Genomic DNA, 17,689 nt, shown 5'->3' with positions numbered 1-17,689 from the left:
GGGGCCCCTGTGTGCCTGGGGACCCCGGGGTCAGGCCCTGGATGCTCCTTTAGTAACTGTTGTGAAATTTGCACTGTACGTGGAGGGGAGAGGTGGTGGGAGTTGTCCCGACCTTGTCTGCTCATGGGAATGGTGGCACCTCTGGCTCAAATCCCATGCAACACCACTCGTGCAATGTCTGTGATAATAATGACAGAGGGGAGGAAAGGCTGTTTAGCAAGCCTCTGTCAACAAGTTGGCACAATAATGATGACAATATGGGGTAAATATGTAAGCGGCAGTCATCTAACCCTTCCCAGCTACCCCCACTCTTCCATCCCTCCTCACTACGACCCTTCGTTCTCTCCAGGGGATTAATTGGTCAGCAATTCCTGACCCTCAGAGCACTGACAGCTGAAGGGCACATTTCAACCAGTACACAAATCTTTACATGGGGCTTCAGGGGAGGCGGCTTGGGAGAGTCGGTAAAGGAAGACGAGAGAGAGAGTTAGAGAGAAGAAAATGACCTCATCAAACCATCAAACCAAGCTTTTACATGTGTTCCTCCATCTGACACGCGTGTGTTTCTGATCTTACCGTTTTTCTGGGGAGGAGAATGTTTCCTGTTTGAGCAGACTGGCGGGTTCACCAAAGAGTCGGGGGGGTCGGGTTGCTTAGCCGACGTCTGGTTCTGTTGAAGCAGATTCCCCACGTCTCCATCAAACGGCAGCTCTGTTTTGGCACGGCTCTGAAAAGTGACCCTGGTGGTCACCGATGTCTGGGGGCTTACACAAGAATTGAGACCGAAATGCTCCGTGCTGCTTCCCTGGTCTCCCATCTGGCAAAAGCCGAGGTTTCGCTGGTCATAATAATAACAACCATTGCTTCATTCAAATCAAGACAGGAAATGAACTGGAACTAAAATCTTATTTTACGATGGGAAATTTCTGATCACGATTCTGAGGTGGAAGGCGTAGGAGCAGGAATATCTACTCTCCTTTTAAATCCAATTCTTGAACACTTGCCAAAGATACTTAACAGTGGATACAAAATATCTGCTGTCAAAATATTCTGTGTTTATCCTCTCATTTGTTTACATTTTCTTCTCCCTACTAAGGTGTGATTTTTTTCTTTTTTTTTTAATAGCCAAGCACACCTGCAGAATGTGCTCATCCATAGTTCATGCACACTTGTGTTCAGGTGTGTTTTTCTTTGTAGCAGAGTCTTTTAATGAACTGAGCAACATTGTGCTGAACAGAGCACTGAGCAAGCTTGTGTTGATGTTCTCCCACCTGAAATGTGATATAGTAGACAGGAGAGAGACAGAAAGACGTGAGAGAGTGAGAGAGTGAGAGAGAGAGAGAGAGAGAGAGAGAGAGAGAGAGAGAGAGTGTGTGTCTCTGCCCTGCCTTGTCCAGACTGGTCCCCATCTTGCTAATAAAAGAGATCTCTTTTTAGTTCTGGATACTGATCTCTCCACACAAGTTTAAAGATCTCATTCACGGTTCACACCGCATTTGCCCCTTAATGTCTCACAGCAGGCCCTCAGTCCCAAGCGGTGATTCATGGAGTGACAAGTCTGCCTGTGGCCGCCATGAGGGCCCAATCAGACAGGGTCCACACACACACACACACACACACACAGGCGCGCACACACAGGCGCGCACACACACACACACAGCCGACAAAAACATGTTGCGTCCATACTCTGATACACACGCTCACACTCACACACATACACACACAGATGCATGGTAATACATGCTTTTCCTTGCTCTCTTTCCCAGTCTCATTCTTTCAGATAGATTTCCAGCGCAATATGACACACTTGCGTAGCATTGGACTCAAGTGAACGCTCAGTCAGTCAAATTTATTTCTGTGGTTTCAGTCTTTATCATTACGCATTTCTTTTTTACTATCCCCAGTAAAACAGTTTGTTCCTCTTGTAATGCAATGACAATAAAGTGTTCCACAGACCTCACCCTTTTTCTGAAAACCGGGGGGGCTTCACTGCTCCGCTTAATGGAGACAGTTGGAAGACCGACAAGAGTCTTCATGCACACAGGAGGAAATGCAGAACTGTACTCTTAATATGTTAATATATAATATTAATGTAAAGCCAGCAAAACAAGCTGTAGAAAGCAAGTCTTTTATCCTAGGCATACAGTACATATTTATATGTTGCTTGTGTTTCAGTGTTTCCGGGCACTGTGCTGTAAAGGACCTCCGCCACCAAGACCAGAGTATGATGTGGTGTGCATTGGCCTGACAGGTGCTGGGAAGACCAGCCTGCTCTCACGCCTATGTAGTGAGGGCAGCGACGGCATTGTTCCTACAACAGGTAAGGATAGGCTGTGTGCAAATCAGTGGCAAGGAGGGTGGGGGTGCTCTCTGAATTAGAATATGTGCACATAAACTAGGACTGGGCAATATATCAATATTATGTTGGTATCGTGATACAATAAGTGTCTTCTTTTCATGGTTTTAAAGGCTGCATTACAGCAAACAGACCCAATTTTCTGAACTTGCTGCACTGTTCCAGCTGTTCTATTATTTGCCTCTATCTGCTTGGTGATCAGATCTACATTACTAATGACTGTTTAATGTAAATATTTTGTGAAAGCATCAGTAGTCATTCCTACAGTATTGTGACAATATTGATATTGAAATTATTGGTCAAAAGTATTGTGATTTAGCATAAGCAGATGCATACTCTCATGTCACTAATGCTAGAAATCTATAATAAAGCTTTACAAGCCTTTGGAGTGCTTTCAAGCACCAGAAATGTGTTTTAGTCCAGGATCCACCCTTGCCCAATCACAGACTAATATCAGAGATCAGTATTACCCAGGTAATAGAGAACTTCAGCAGGCAGAAAGCATGTCTGCAGCATGTCTTCCAGAGTCCTCCGTGCTCTTGCCAGCAAAGCTGTGTCGTTTCTCGCCAGCCAATATACTTGGCCTCTTTCTGCTGTTCAAGTGGGAGGCTATTATTACGTGTGTCCAGGAGAGCAGGCTTTAGGGTTAGTACATCATTCTCCTGGTAGTCAACACTGTGCTTTCCATATAAGCAACTCAATCCCTTAAAGACATAGACATCACTCTTCCCTCCCCTGGCTTTGCCAACAGTCAAAGTTGAGCTTTTGCAGAAGTCTCATTTTAGATTTAGTCATTGGGCTCTTTAACCAGTACATGCTAAATATAAAGAAATTCCCAAATGTGCTGCCTATTACTCTTAGCACATATGTCTTTGGGGCTGGAGGGGTGGGGGGGCGGAGGAGAGTGAACACCTGTCTTCAGCTGCCCCAGAGTAGGACTTAATAGATAAAATATGTCGATTACTTGCCTTAGCAGTGAGTTATTTCAGTGAGCTGCGCTGAAATGAGGTTTAGCTGTCAGCACATCTCTATCTGCCAACATCTACAGAGGGCAGAACATTAAGGACGAGGAGGGGAATTCTCCTGCGGTTTAATGCACCTCTTGCTGGGAGCTTTAGGAATATGCTGGAAAAACCAAAGCTAGGCATTTAGCAGTTTGATCAGACATTTGGACTATCACAATCAGTCGTCTCGTCCAAGTCCTCTCCTCTATGTAAGTGTTAGCAGGCAAGGAATTCCCTTCCAAGAAAATGTAGTGTTATTTGGACAATGTTAAATCTTGTTATTTCTTTTGCTGGTTTTCTCCACTATTGCCAGCGCTGTGCAACCGCTGAAGCAAACCACATAATACATGGTAGCACTTTAGACATCAGTGCTGTCCTCCACTAAGCAGTGAAGAAAAAGAAAGAAAAACTATTTTGCTTTGCTGACATGAAAATGAGTTATTTTTCTTTCATTTTCACTTAGAAAATACACTGTAAGCTCTCTTTGTGTGTTGTCCAGCTTGTGGTTTGGAAAAGGTATACGAAATATTCTTGGGGAAATACAGCAGTAACTGGTTTCTGGAATGTGTTCTTTTCTCTCTGCTGTGTAAAGCAGTCCAGGTCCTGCTTAAATGATGATTCCCATGATTCCTAACCTATGGCCTCAACCCAGAAAAGTTAGATTACACCTTCTCTTAGAACTACTTGATTGAGATGGCGTTTACAGTGTTGTCCTCTCATTTTCCTCTTCTCAGGCTTCAGCATCAAAGCAGTGCCATTTCCAAATGCCATCTTGAATGTAAAGGAACTTGGAGGTAAGAAACTTATGCCCTACACAATGCCGAGCTCTCAAAACTCCATTTGAAAAATCTTTTTTTTTTTCATCTTACTTGAGTTCCATAAGATATGACAGCTACACTTACATTTTACTCCTAATGGAAAATATCAGATATTTTGTTTTGCAAACAGACATAATTTCATTTTTTCTACAGTGATAAAACTTGTTAAAAACAGGCTATAATTAGACAAAGATATTCAGATTAGATACTTTTCATACTTGTAATATCATTTATTTGTGATCACAAAATTGTGCTTGGAGATGGAGACTAGCATATCTCCAGTAAAGCCATTCATTTAGTAACCCAAACATTGCTTCTGTTGATTGGGCAACAGTCTACTGCAGCATTATAGGTCTGAATTAGTTATATAAATGTCTAGATTTGCCATGTAAAAAGAAAAAGATCGGCAGTCTGTGTTCTGCTTTTGCATGCCAAAACCTGTTCCCTATTTACACAGATAACTCTGTATGTCAATGACACACAAGCATGTTTGTTTTTACCTCCAGTAGCATCACACCTTACCATCACAGAATGACGTTTGGGGACACGTCAAACCTAGAAGTGTTTTTGAAGAGCCTGCACGCTGGTCTCAGTCTGAGAAGGCTCATAAGACTTCCTGGAATTGAGCAACACTTGAGGAAGCCGTTTAATAAGCACTGATGAGGGATCTTGAGGAGCAGATAAACAGAGAGAAGGCGATGGAGGCCTCCAGTTGCTGAAAGTCTTGAGAGAATGATAAATCAGTGCTTTTTCCCTTCACTGGCAACTCAGGTCCTCATCAAAATTTATTATTTTGTAAAGCGTTAAAAGTAATTTATGTTGTTTTGTGCACACAAGGCACATGACAGGTGTGGTGCATATTTTGAAGAGCCACCCAACCAGGTCTCCCAAAAGATGAAAAACATGCACACAAAAAGAGGCACCAGGGGACCACCAACGAGGGTGCTACCAAATTTGGACAGAGCGCAACGGGGGTTTTCAAAAGAGGGATTTCTGGATTGGGTCAAAGCCCGTCTGGTGGGATATTATTGTGGTTGGAAAAACACTGGTCCCATGGATGACATGTTTGATTTAGTGGAGGTAGGCTGCCACCCCAGCATAGGATGATGAAATCTGTTCTCTTCTGCCTTTGCCCCCCACCCACCCACTCCCCTCTCACCAGCCCTCTTACTCCCCTGCTCCTTTTCTTGTAAATACACAGAGCCAAAGAATTTGAGCGATTTATGGTACCATCCGTTATGGATGGGTGGGTGAGGGTAAAAACAACCACATGATGTTTTGACGCCTCTACTGACTAGTACCTCACTATTTGGAGCTCAGTATCGGAGTTAGGTTTCTGTCTGAGGTGAAATCTGTTCCTTGACATGTCACCCTTTTGTTTGGCTGATGAAGGCGTACATGAATTTAATCTTGAGATGGACGTATTGGTACTCTTATTCAGTGTCCCGCTGGTCAGTTTTCACAATGATCCTTTCAGATTTTTCTCTGATTAAAGCAGCCCTTTTCTGCACCAGTTATAATTTACTCACCACTTTGCTTGGCAGTCAGTACTCTCTTTCCTCTCCCCTTTCCCTATGGCTTTAAAGAAAAGCAAACACGCCTGGTTTAGTTTTATGTTTTTCTGTACGGCATCAGCAACGCAGAAAATGATGCAAGGCGTGACGCACATCAGTATTCCTGGCCCCTGAAACTATGTTCAACACAATACCTTTGTGGCTTGTTCTTCACCCAACCTTGACCAAGGCGAGGGAAGAAGCGCATGTTGAGACGCAGGAAGAAGTGCAGCACTTTCCATGTATTTCCTTTCTCTCCCACTTATGAGCCCATTCGATGTCAACTGGGTATTTTCCTTATGAGAAATGCAAAGCAGATCTATTATATCTGCAGATGAATGCAAGTGCCAGACATCAGGAAGAGCATTTACAGGCAGACATTCTTTAATAAACCGTTTGGGTTCATCTCTGGTTTTCATTTTGGTAGAGCACCTCCAGCCACGTTAAATCCTTCCTCCCAGTAGCCCAACCTCTGTTGCTTTTCTTATTCACTTGTTTCCTCATGCAAGCCAAAGGAAAGCCTGATTATTTATCACTGTTTCACCAGAGAGTGAAAAAATATCACTGGTAGTGGTTTTAAGTCTAAGAAGAAAATGGCACGTGAGAAACAAGGACGCAGTAAAGCTAACACCTTTGCCACATGGAGAGAAGCCACTCTACTCCAGCTCACACATAGCAAAGAGACTGGGCGCTGGCTTAGGAGCTGGGTCACCTTTCTGTCATTAAATGTAGTTGACTTACAACTGTGACTTGTCTTAGTCCCTTGATGTAAGGGATAAGCCGGGTAATACATTTTCAACTCCTTCTCTTGAGTGCATACAGCCAGATTGTCATAAGAGGCAGCTGTCCTTTAAACCAGAGGCACAAAGCAGCTTATGAGCAGGAAACCCTGATGTATGACGCTCATACTAAGTCTGTCCATGCAATACGTTTCGCTCACCCTTACATTTGTCAGGAGTCCCTGATGTTTTGTTTTAATTTCCTTCCTCTTTCTCATTGTGCTATTTGGTTTCTCTCTGTGTTTTCATCCCTCCCTTTCCATCTCTAATCCCTTCTTCCTTGTGGTGAAACTTGTTCCCAGTGGGGCTTCCTGGAAAAATTAAAGGACTTCCTTTTTCTTTACTGTTCCTTCTAGGTTGTCCTGTACTTTGTGGTATATCTTTGTCTCTCTCTCTTGCACCCCGACTCTCTTCCAGTCTTCACTCCGTCTGTCAAGCTCTCCTTGCTCATTGATTTGAACACATTGTCTGGCCTTGATCGAGCACACGCAGCCTCAGACAGCGGTTATCTGAGAGGACTTGTCTTCCCTGTCATTCTAAGCTCTCAGAGTGCATCTCAACACCAGTTCAGTAAAAATAGCCTGTGTGGAACAAAGGGGGGGATTTATCTTCTGCTCTCTCATAGCTACATATTGTCAAGGTGCAAGTCTGGCAGAGCGAGGCAGTGTCACCACTATAACACTTACACAGTGCTTAGATGTCATTTGAAAATCTGTGCAGAAATTGCATAGATGCCTTCCAAGTTGTGGGCTTTTGCATTCAGTTCATTCAGTCAGCATGAGGGGAAAAGATATTCATATAAGTTGTATTTTTTTGCTACAGTCATCCTTCAGTCCAGTTTAATTCTTATTCAGTTATTTGTTTTAATAAAAATTAAGATAGCATTTAAATTGGATCATGGCACAAAGGATTACAACAGTAAATGCTGTGTATATGTACAGCCTGATATTGACTCCTAGTACTTTGGATCCAGATAAAGACTCAAGTACATTTTGCAAGCTGTATTTTAGTGACATTGAGAATTTTGCATCCGGCAATATCTCAGCTGCATGATGAAAGTCTGGCTAGCATTTCCTGCCCAGCTGGTGCCAGGTATGGGGATTAGGTGGGAAGGGCACTGCCGGGGACACAGGGAGGAATCTATTAAGTGTGTGTATGTGTGTGTCTGGACACTGACATGACGTCAAGTCTAGACAGGCCATTTCTCAGTGTGCGTTCATACCACTCGATGACAGCTGATGAAGAAGTGGTCCTAACAACTTGTACTCAACACTGTTCTTTAGTGACGCAGCAGTATGGCATTGTTGAGGCTTTCTATTTCAAGGAGGGCGGTACATATGCACATGCAATATTCTTGTTGGAACAAAACACATCCATCTGCTCAATATCCGTTAGTTTGCCTTCGGTGAAATATAGTGGAAACATTGTTTTCATTGAAATGAAAACCGATTAAATATGAAAAAGCAGAAGTATGTGTATTTACATTTGCAAATTTGCACATGTATTTGCATACGAAAATGTGGATCAACTTACCTTTGTGTCTGTACATATGGCACATGTATTGTGTGTGTGAATGCAATAGATTGGAGATGAGGTAACGTGTCTGAATTTAAACATTTGTGTGAATTTGAACGTGTGCCTGGACATCTGGGTATGCAGAGTCCATCTAATCTTTCACTGGCTCTTTGCATACACACACCAGGGAAAGCTGTGCAAGAACATCACAGAACATTCACCAGCCGTCCTCCATGACCACCAACAGGCAAAGGAAACATGTGAGCACATCTCCTAGGGACAAAACCACTACATTGCAGTCATTGCAGACCCAATGTGGTTCCTATTACTATTAAATGGGACCACAGTGTGGTTTGCTTTGCCCAGCAGGGACACTGTTCCTTTTTGCATAGGAAAAGGCCTGACTCAAATTGAAATCGTTTGTAAATTGTCATTTGTACTCAAAGCAGATACCAGCAGACTGTTCTGATTTGGAGTTCTGAGGGCTTTTGAAGAGACTACAGTGTAACCGATATCTATTTAAGGCCTCATTCAAGAATATTAGCCTATCTGCCGTGTGTTTTTCTGTAGTGGGTAAAGGGTGCATCACAGACCACACAGGGGACAGAGAATTATTGTCTTGAATTTGCCTCAGCCAAACTAACTCTAGATCTCTAGCGGGAAAAGTGCAGCTCATAAACAGTGATTCTGCAACACCAACTGTCCCAAGAATCTTTAATCAACACTGACGTTAAGGCTTTGTGTTTCCTTGACTGGAAAAAATGTCATCTTAAGAAGTATGAAAAAATACTGCCTTGGTCATGTCACAATAGTTCATATCTCATATGTGTGATTTAATAGTGAACGTTTTGTGGCAGCCAAGTATGTTGTGCATGTAAATTTTCCATAATAGAACATAATAGAACTGATACATTTCAGAAAAGCGGATATTCAGAAGTGTCACATTTCTGGAACCTGGGAAAATAATTTTATGAATTATGTGTGTAAATGAGAGGGACTGATGCTCAATCCAGGCTTGGCTTCACATAGGAACTGTTTACTTAAAAACAGACACTGCTGAGACTGCAGCTTGATCGGTGTATCAACAGCTGAAGTGTTTTCCACCACACTCCAGCTCCAGCCCCAGCTCCTTCCACAATGAAGTAAGCAAGCTTTATTACTTGAGGCCTCCTTCACTTGCCCCCAGTTCTCCCTCCCATCATTGTATTGTAACTTCTCCATTCTGAGAAAAAAAACACTGTCTGTTTTTCGTTAGGGAGACTTCAAACAGCATTGCTTTGACTGTAGTTCAACTTTCAAGAGTGAAAAAAGACCCGATTAGCAACATGTTTGCATTTTGCTCAAGGTAAAACTTGAGAAAAAATGCAAGAGATGGGAGGCAGGCATACATGAGAATGTGTTGTTCCAGCCAACTGTGAATCTGAAACCATACCCGTGTCAATACCCAATAGCAAACACAACAGGCCTCAACAGTAGCTAATGCAGACCAAATGGAAGTATAGGCCAGTTCATTCCAAAATATGTTGAGTCATTTTTTAAATCTAGATATTCAAAGCCAATTTCAGTTCATGTAGGGATCTTTAAACAATCGTCGTCTAACATGTATGAAAGCGAGTATAGGTTCAAGGAAAAGACTATCTGCTTTTCATTTCTACTGTGTAATTGGTTTGTTATGTTTTACCAGACTTGCCTCTGTGTTTAGTTTATTAACTCAAAGTCACACTCTGGGTAAGAAGAAACCTCTGTTTAGTTTCGTGGACACTGTAACATCATTGTCATTAGGGGTTTGTGTAACCACTACATGCTCTTTCTCTTTTAGCACCACTTTTGTCTTGGCTTTCATGAAATCTTTATCTCCTTAGCTTCACCAACAGGTTTGGACCTTACTTTCTTCCCCTGTTCGAGAATTTACTATGTGGCCAGCGCTGGGTGATATAGCCAAAAAATTTATCACAACAAAATTGTCGATATCAATAATTATCTCATATATATCAAATAATTATTATGTCACATTGAAGGGCTACTTTTGGCTTCTGATTGAAATAATACTATATTCTACGTTCTAACAAGTACAGGAACAGCCTGTGTGTTATCTCGCAGGAAGATGTCTATGTGACATATAGTTGGAAAATACATATTTCTTTATTTTTGCAGTGATATAAATGACATAAATAACTGTATCCTCAGAAAATAAATTCTTCACAGGCTTGACAGAAATAATTTTGATTTGCAACAGCATTCATGTTTTGGAATGTGAGGCAAGCAGCATTTTGCAATTACATCATCACCATGCTTATTTTGATTGGTCTAGATTACAAAAGGGCAATCCTATGACAGCCCATGCACCCTCTGTATCAGAAGAAGCTCCTTGAAGATTTATTCCACCAGACCTACTGAATGCCAAAAAATTCAAACAAACATAAACCAATTCGGGAAACCTAGAAATGACAAATGAAAACACAGGCACTTGGGGTTGCAGTCATCTACGGCACCAGACATAGTGGTGACATTACAGTAACTCAGACAACAGCGACTGTAGTGAATATCCCCTAACCAGCTCAGAAAGTCTAGCCTCAGGGGGATTCATTTAGAAAGAGTTGACCACAAAATGTTGGAACAATGATGTAAACAAAGGAATTTGGTGTGTGAACAGGAGACTGCTGTGTGAAGATTTGCACTAGTTCGACCAGCAAGATGGTTCACGCCAAGTCTGGAACCAGTGCATTTCTGCAGCAGATATATTGCTGCAGAAACTACACTGAGCAGCACCAACAAATTTTCCATAGTACTGTCAAATGGGCCTTACCAGGGCATTCACAAAATGTTCAAAATATAAATTCTAAAGTACAGTGTATGAAACTACATGTCCATTTAAGAAATTGTCTTTGTGGACAGTAAGATGTGAAAAAAAAATCCTAAAATTTAATGGTTGGGAAAGTTGGTTGTATTGATGGTGAGCATGCTGTGGTAAACCTGGAAAGCTATTGACATTGCTGTAAAGCCAGTGGTTTATCATAACTGGCTGAGCTTTGTAGGCAATGAATCATTGAATGCTTAACAAGAACAGCACATCTATTACACAGAGAACCATGATTCATGCTTCCCAGACCTCAAACCATGCATACATGTTACATATAAACAGACAGAATGCAGTAGTGTTAAAGGGAAAATCCCCTGTAACCCTAACATTGTTTAACAAAAAAAAAAAAAAAAAAAAAAAAATCTAGTGGTTCACCTAGCAATTATGTGTCCATTTTGTCGGTTCATGGTGTATTTTTCTTATTCCCATTGGTGGGTGCACAAACATTATGTGATTTCATGTTGAGATATTTCCATGGCAACTATAATGGAGTTTAATAGGATAAAAATTCAACAACTAAAACATCAACTAAATGTTAACAGGATTTTGTGTGAATCCACCATAATTGCCATAATTGAAGGCAAACGGCTTTGTTGTAGACTCACAAGTTTGCATCCACGTTTCATAATCACACAGGGGAGAATCCATCACAGAAGAGGAGGAGATACCAATTTTTGTAGGAGTAGTAGACTCAATAGACCATAATGGAACGCAGTTGTAAGACATGTTTTCAGTAAGCGAGGTGACTCATTATTCCCAGCTTGAAACTCTCGCTCTGTTGCCGTTTGTACTATCACTGTTGCTGTAGTTAATACTTTTTCCACATCGACGACTGAGTGCAACAAGTCCAGGTAATTTTTGTGTGGGATATCAAAATTAATTCAGGGAAATGTAGGAAATCTCTAACTGAAGTAGAAGTAGATGAGGCAGATTGATGAAAACTGGGTACAACAAAAAAAGGAAGTTACAATAATTAATGACCTGAAATACACTGAACATGACAGACTGGAGGTAGATAACACTGCAAGGGTATCAAAGGGTTACATTTCCTTTAATACTTGCGTCGAAGCAGAAAACTTACAATGAGATGAGTCACTTATTTATGACATGTTCAGTTAGTCAGTTTAGATTAAGAATACTCATATTTCTCAGATTTGTTCATCTCATGGCCTAAATTTAGTTCATGATTCAATTAGGTCATTGATTAGGCCAGAATCATTCATTCTTTCATTCACACTCAAAACCCACACAGTGAATGAATATGACAGTTGGTCTGAAAAACAACATACCATGAATGAAACAGTGGATGACAGGATGAATGAAGGACATTACATTTGCATTCACAACATATTTTTGATATCTGTTGTAAAGTATAATTGGCTTTTGGCTAATTTGTGGAATCGTGGTTATAATGTGTTTGTTTGTAGAAACAAAATGCTTTATTAGGGCAGTTGTTTTAGGACAGAATAAAAAGAAAAAAGAAAGGGAAAACAGAAGGAAAAAAGGAATGAGGTCTTACTCATGGAGCACTTTTTTGATTGATGGTATGTAGTAGAGCTGCCAACACACCCTAAGAATGTGACATCATATTTGGAAATCCTCCTCTCAGGCCAATAGATGGCAGAAGTTGCCAATAAGACCCATTGAGACATGACTGACATTCCACCCAATTTCCAGGCAAAGATGAGAGAAACTTCCCAGGCAATCTCTCAAGTGCCACTTTGTCTGATAGCTTTCCACTCCAACGAGAGGTGTGAGGAGAGAGAGTGGGGCAGGAAGGAAGGATGGAGGAAGGAAGGCAGGGAGGGTGTGAGAGAAGGGAGGTAAATGTCACTGAAAGCACTTCGTGATGTTTAAACATTTGCAAGCCTCACAGTTCGTCACTGCTTGGCAGTTACCTTACTATGAGCAACAATAACACAACAGTTCACAAGATTGCAAAGGAACGAACCACACCAGACGGAGGAGGATAATTCCAACTACACAAAGAACATCTTGTACAAGTAAATGTATGTGCTTGCGTATGCAGTATGGTAGAACTCAGTGTAGTAGTTTTCTACCTAATGTTGGCAGGTTTAGTGTGTCTGTATTGTTGATATTCAGTGTGAGATAATGCAAAAGATCACGTAAAGTGAAAAAAGGAGGGAACATTGGAATGTGTAATAAAATAAGCAGAGGTAAAGTATAATTCAGTAATTACAATATAATTTTGAATGTTCTTGAGATAGCTACTAATTTAACATTGACATTTGTCGCATAAAATGTGATATTTGACTTAACTATGTGATGTGATATTTGGCTTAGCTATATTTGACTTAAATCCTTCATTCTTGAAATGTGTCATAGTGTGTGTTGGTGGGTGGGTCTTTGGATGGGTTGGGGAGTCTAAATGGAAATAGTTTAAAGATATACATCAACCATTAACCTGCCAACGGTTGGCAGTTGTAGTTTTAATGTGTATACCAGAAGATGTTAATGAGCAAAAAAAATGCGATTAATATCAAAATAAAGCAACAAGCTGAGTTGCAATACAACTGATTCATTAGTGAATTGTAAAACCCTCCATCTCACTTGTACGTTTCACTGGCCAAAATATCTTGAAGTATTAATGTTGGTCAATACAAAAGTGATACCACTGATGTCCCAAAGTGTCTGTGTAGTTTAAAATTGTTATGGTTATTGCAATAGGAAATAGGGCTGGGCAGTAATTCAAAATTATTGTTTGTCATCTTTGAGTCGAATTATATCATGATGAAATAATGGCATTTAGCCATTAGGATACAGTAATATTATCTAAAGTAATGATTGCATCAACTGCCAAGTGAAATCTCACAATATGTGAGTTAGAGGGAAAAAAAGTACCTCAGCTAATTTTTGGTATTTTGTCATACTGCCCAGCTCAATTAGGAATTATAATGAGGTATGGGCAGAAAGTAAATCAGTAATGTCTTGATAATTGAACACTGACATCACTGCAGTTGAAGCAAGCCTTAAGTTGCACCAAAGGAAAACACATTAAAGAGCTCAGCAGTAATGGGTTAATGAAATACTTTTGGCAGGGCTTTCAGTGCAGGGTTCATATGCAGTTGGGCAGAGCATTCGGGTTGGAGAGCAGCTGAACAGAGAATTCAATCCTCCAGTGTGTAACTTAGTCCTGCTGACATGGGCAACGTTGATCTGATCAGAGATAAGTGAAGAAGGTGCAAGGGATAATAATCTTAAACTTGGAGCTGCATTTTGTTGTATATATGAAAGGTGCTTTACAGAGTAGTTTACAAGTAATATTAGGAAAGATGGAAAAGTAAATATATGAGAAGAACAAAGCAGAGAAAAAATATTAAGAGAAACCTATCCTAGGAAAAAAGTAATCACAGCCATATATATGCTCACTGCAACTATGATAGTCACAGAAAACAAGAGAGAGAGGACCATGGGTTTGTGGGATCGGCTGTGTGCTCACATGGGTGTGATGAGGGTTAGGGAACATATTTTTGGATGCACTGAAAAGTCAAGAGATGTGTTTTTGAATTAATTCTTGTTGCAGTCTGGTAGGCAGTCTGTTGAAATAAGGGTGGGCGTGATGTGTTTGTATTTACATGTGGCTGCTCATAAGTATCTTGCCAGGGCTAGATCAGAGAGCTTCTGGAGATTCTTGCCTATCATCCTGATAAAGACTGAAATGCAGGGATGAAGCGTTGAGCAGGCATGAGCTTGTTTTTTTGTTTTTGTTTTTTTTTTTCTACATCTGACTGGTTGGCAGTGAGTTTACATATAATCTTCAGGTGGAAGAAGGAGGCTTTGCACAGACGATTAATGTGGTCATCAAAGGGCAGGTGAGAGTTTAACTTGCCATTTAGATTGCATCCTGAGGAGGAAAATCTTGTGATTTAGCCAACAAAGTCATAGAGGTTAAGCTGCCCACACACAAGGGCATCTGCTTAAATTCTCTGGCTACAAATTGCTTTAACATTTAATGTAAGTTTAAGAAAACTTGCAAAACTAAGCAGGATATACTTTTTAAGGATGATATCTCATTATTGAGTTGAGTATAGTTTTTTTTTTTAATCTAATCATTTCAGTCATTAATAGTAGGTCATGCATTTAATTGGATTCAGGTGCCTGATGCCAAACAGTAATACAGTATGTTAAGTGGGAGAACATCATTCTATGAATAAATACTTGAACAGACTGTATGGTTATGAAGTGCCTAATCATTTGAAAACAATTAAGATTTCTGTTGACAATTTGGAAATCTTTTTAGTATACTGATTTAATTTAAGTTGAAGGTCCATAATTATCCCTAAATGTTTAGTTTCTAACCTCCTCAAATTCATGGCATTGAGGCCACTCTGATCTGCCAAAGAGGTTTGATATTTATCAGCTGTATTTGTCAGAGGAGTGCAGTGTTTTGTCTTTGGCTCCCAGGACTGGACTGAATGCAGCCAGTGGTGATGGGCTCTTGTTTCCTGTACTAAAGTGAGCTGACTGAACTGTAAAAAGATGGTGTGAGTGAGCCGTTACTGAAGGTGATTAGATGTTAGTAATCCCATGATGAACAGGGGCCTTAGAAATGGTAAACTCGATGTGAAGGGGAGTTTTATACAATTGGAGCTTTTCAATTTGAACTAAGCCGACACTGTTGTGAACTTTTTTTTTTTTTTTAAAGATTTTTTTTTTGGCATTTCTGCTTTATTTGACAGTCACAGTAGAGATAAACAGGAAAGGCAGGGGAGAGAGAGGGGATGACGTGCAGCAAAGGACTTGAGGTCGGATTCGAACCCCGGTCGCTGCGATTGGGACTAAGCCCTGGTACATGGTGCGCGCGCTTTACCGGTGAGTCACCGGGGCGCCCCAAACTTGTTTGCATTTAATGGTATTTTTCAAATGGAGGAATACAATCTGATTTTGACCCTCTAGCCCTTCCTTAGTGTTGCGGCTTGAGGCTACAAGCTGTTTTCTGTATTTTATAACAGTTGATTGGGACCAAATATCCCTAAGTATGTGGTGTGTCAATCTCATGAACCTGTGTAATGTGTGTGATTCACCAAGTAGAAGCATGAGAATCTGTGAAGATTGTCTTCATGTGTGGGGTCTCCACCTGGGAGCCAGTTTCATATCTTGTCTATTGTGTGCCTACCCTTAGGGTGAGTGACTGACTTTTGATAGGACTGCCAGTGTCTCATTTCTACTTCTGTTGAGCTGGAAGAAAATATACTCAAGGCATATGTTAAGAGACAGCCAAGAGGCCTGAGGTAGTTGTTATATAGAGTTTGTTGTCATCAGCATAGCATTGAAATGACAGGAGTAGCTTTAAGCCTTGGGAATAAATATTATGTGTTTGATGACTGACTCCTGAGGGATTCTGCAACCTGAGATAGACTTGAGCCTCTTTAAATATGTCTCAGATTGAAGCATAATGGCCCAGTGCCACTGTTGAGGAACAAGAGTAGAATAGTGTGGTCTGCGGTGTTCAATGAGACTGTCAGGTCAAGGAGATTCAAAACAAAAAAAAAAAAAAAAAATGAGTGGGAGCTAGCAGTAGCTGCTATCAAACAGTCATTCATAACAGATTCATGTTCAAGGAGAGGATGAGTGGAAGCATGGCAAGAACATCTCATGGGTCTTGTTGCAGCCTGGACAAGAAGCAGGTTGTAGAGAGGCTTATAATAGCTCAGTGCTTCCAGATCCATGATAGGCGTCTAGAAAAAGGAATTAACCGTTTTGATGCTCCATTAAGTTTGTAAATGGTGATGCCAGAGTTATTGATGCAACTCCAGAACACACCAAGCTGATCCATTTTCCTTTCTTTAATGATTTAAATGTGGTGATGAGTGAGACAGTGACCACTTGTTTTTGACAGGAGCATGGTTATTGAGGGCTATCAGAGATTTGTTATAATTGGAATAAAAGGGAAGCATGCCACAAAATTGCTGTCCATTCACTTTTACTTTTGTAATAGGAGTTCAGTCTCTTCCCCCTCGAAAGGTATTGCCTATGCTGTCAGCCAAAAGGAACGGATGGCCGTGGGAGTGGGGGAAGGTGTTGTTAGAAGGGGACAGGGGGTGACTCATTTTTAGAGCATGTAGGTCTCTTCCTCAAATTACTTACACTAACAAATAAACTTGTGGCAAACTGAACCTTGCTGAGCGGATGTGGTTGACTCAAATTACCACACAAAAAAGGAACCATATGTTGTTCACTGTAAATTGAAGGGGCCAGTGTGCAGGGAGGTAGGGCATGGGGGAATTTGTATTGCATATTCCTTATTTATATTCCATATTTCTTGTAAGCCCATGCTGTATAGTCTGTGCTGTAGAGTCTGTGTATTTACTTTGAGGATTTTTGAAATGACCCTTGTGTCCTAACACTGGCTTGGCAAGCTGCTGAAAAATTCCCATGCAAACAGGTCGTTGAAACCTTACACTATTCTACTATATACTATATGGTACTATATATTATGCTAATAATGCATACACAGTACAGTGCACAAGTAAGCAGGAAAATCTTTCTACCAAAGTGAAATAGGTCTTTGTTGTTGAAATCCTTTCTTACCTTCATATCTCTGTTGAAAGTATTTTTTTCTCCTTTGATGCAGTGCAGTTTCATTGGATTCAGAGAGTCTGTGAAAATTCCGTCTCTGGCTTTAAGTCATCAGCAATGTACATCTATATATCAATTGTGTCTGGTAGCTGTGAATCTCCAGAAATTCTCTCTTATGACCATGTAGTTTTGAAATGCTATATTTGAACTGTAGTTGGGAATGTAGTTAGGAATTTGCAGGAATCCCTCTGGGTCACATTTGGG

General features: G+C 40.8%; 1 protein-coding gene across 5 annotated transcripts in view; it reads left to right on the top strand.

The window, feature by feature from the left end:
* Nucleotides 1–17,689, top strand: part of arl15a (ADP-ribosylation factor-like 15a) — a 122,935-nt gene that overhangs the window by 47,389 nt on the left and 57,857 nt on the right. For all 5 annotated transcript variants that reach the window (XM_030059335.1, XM_030059332.1, XM_030059333.1 and 2 more), the window contains 2 exons: nt 2,176–2,320; nt 4,095–4,154. In XM_030059335.1, coding sequence (XP_029915195.1) covers nt 2,176–2,320; nt 4,095–4,154 — 205 coding nt within the window. The remainder of the gene's footprint in view (nt 1–2,175; nt 2,321–4,094; nt 4,155–17,689) is intronic.

The sequence above is a fragment of the Myripristis murdjan genome, chromosome 9 (genome assembly GCF_902150065.1).
Source record: "Myripristis murdjan chromosome 9, fMyrMur1.1, whole genome shotgun sequence".
NCBI classification, from domain to species: domain Eukaryota; kingdom Metazoa; phylum Chordata; class Actinopteri; order Holocentriformes; family Holocentridae; genus Myripristis; species Myripristis murdjan.
Note: the sequence above shows the minus strand (reverse complement) of the source record. Positions and strands in the feature narration are given on the sequence as shown.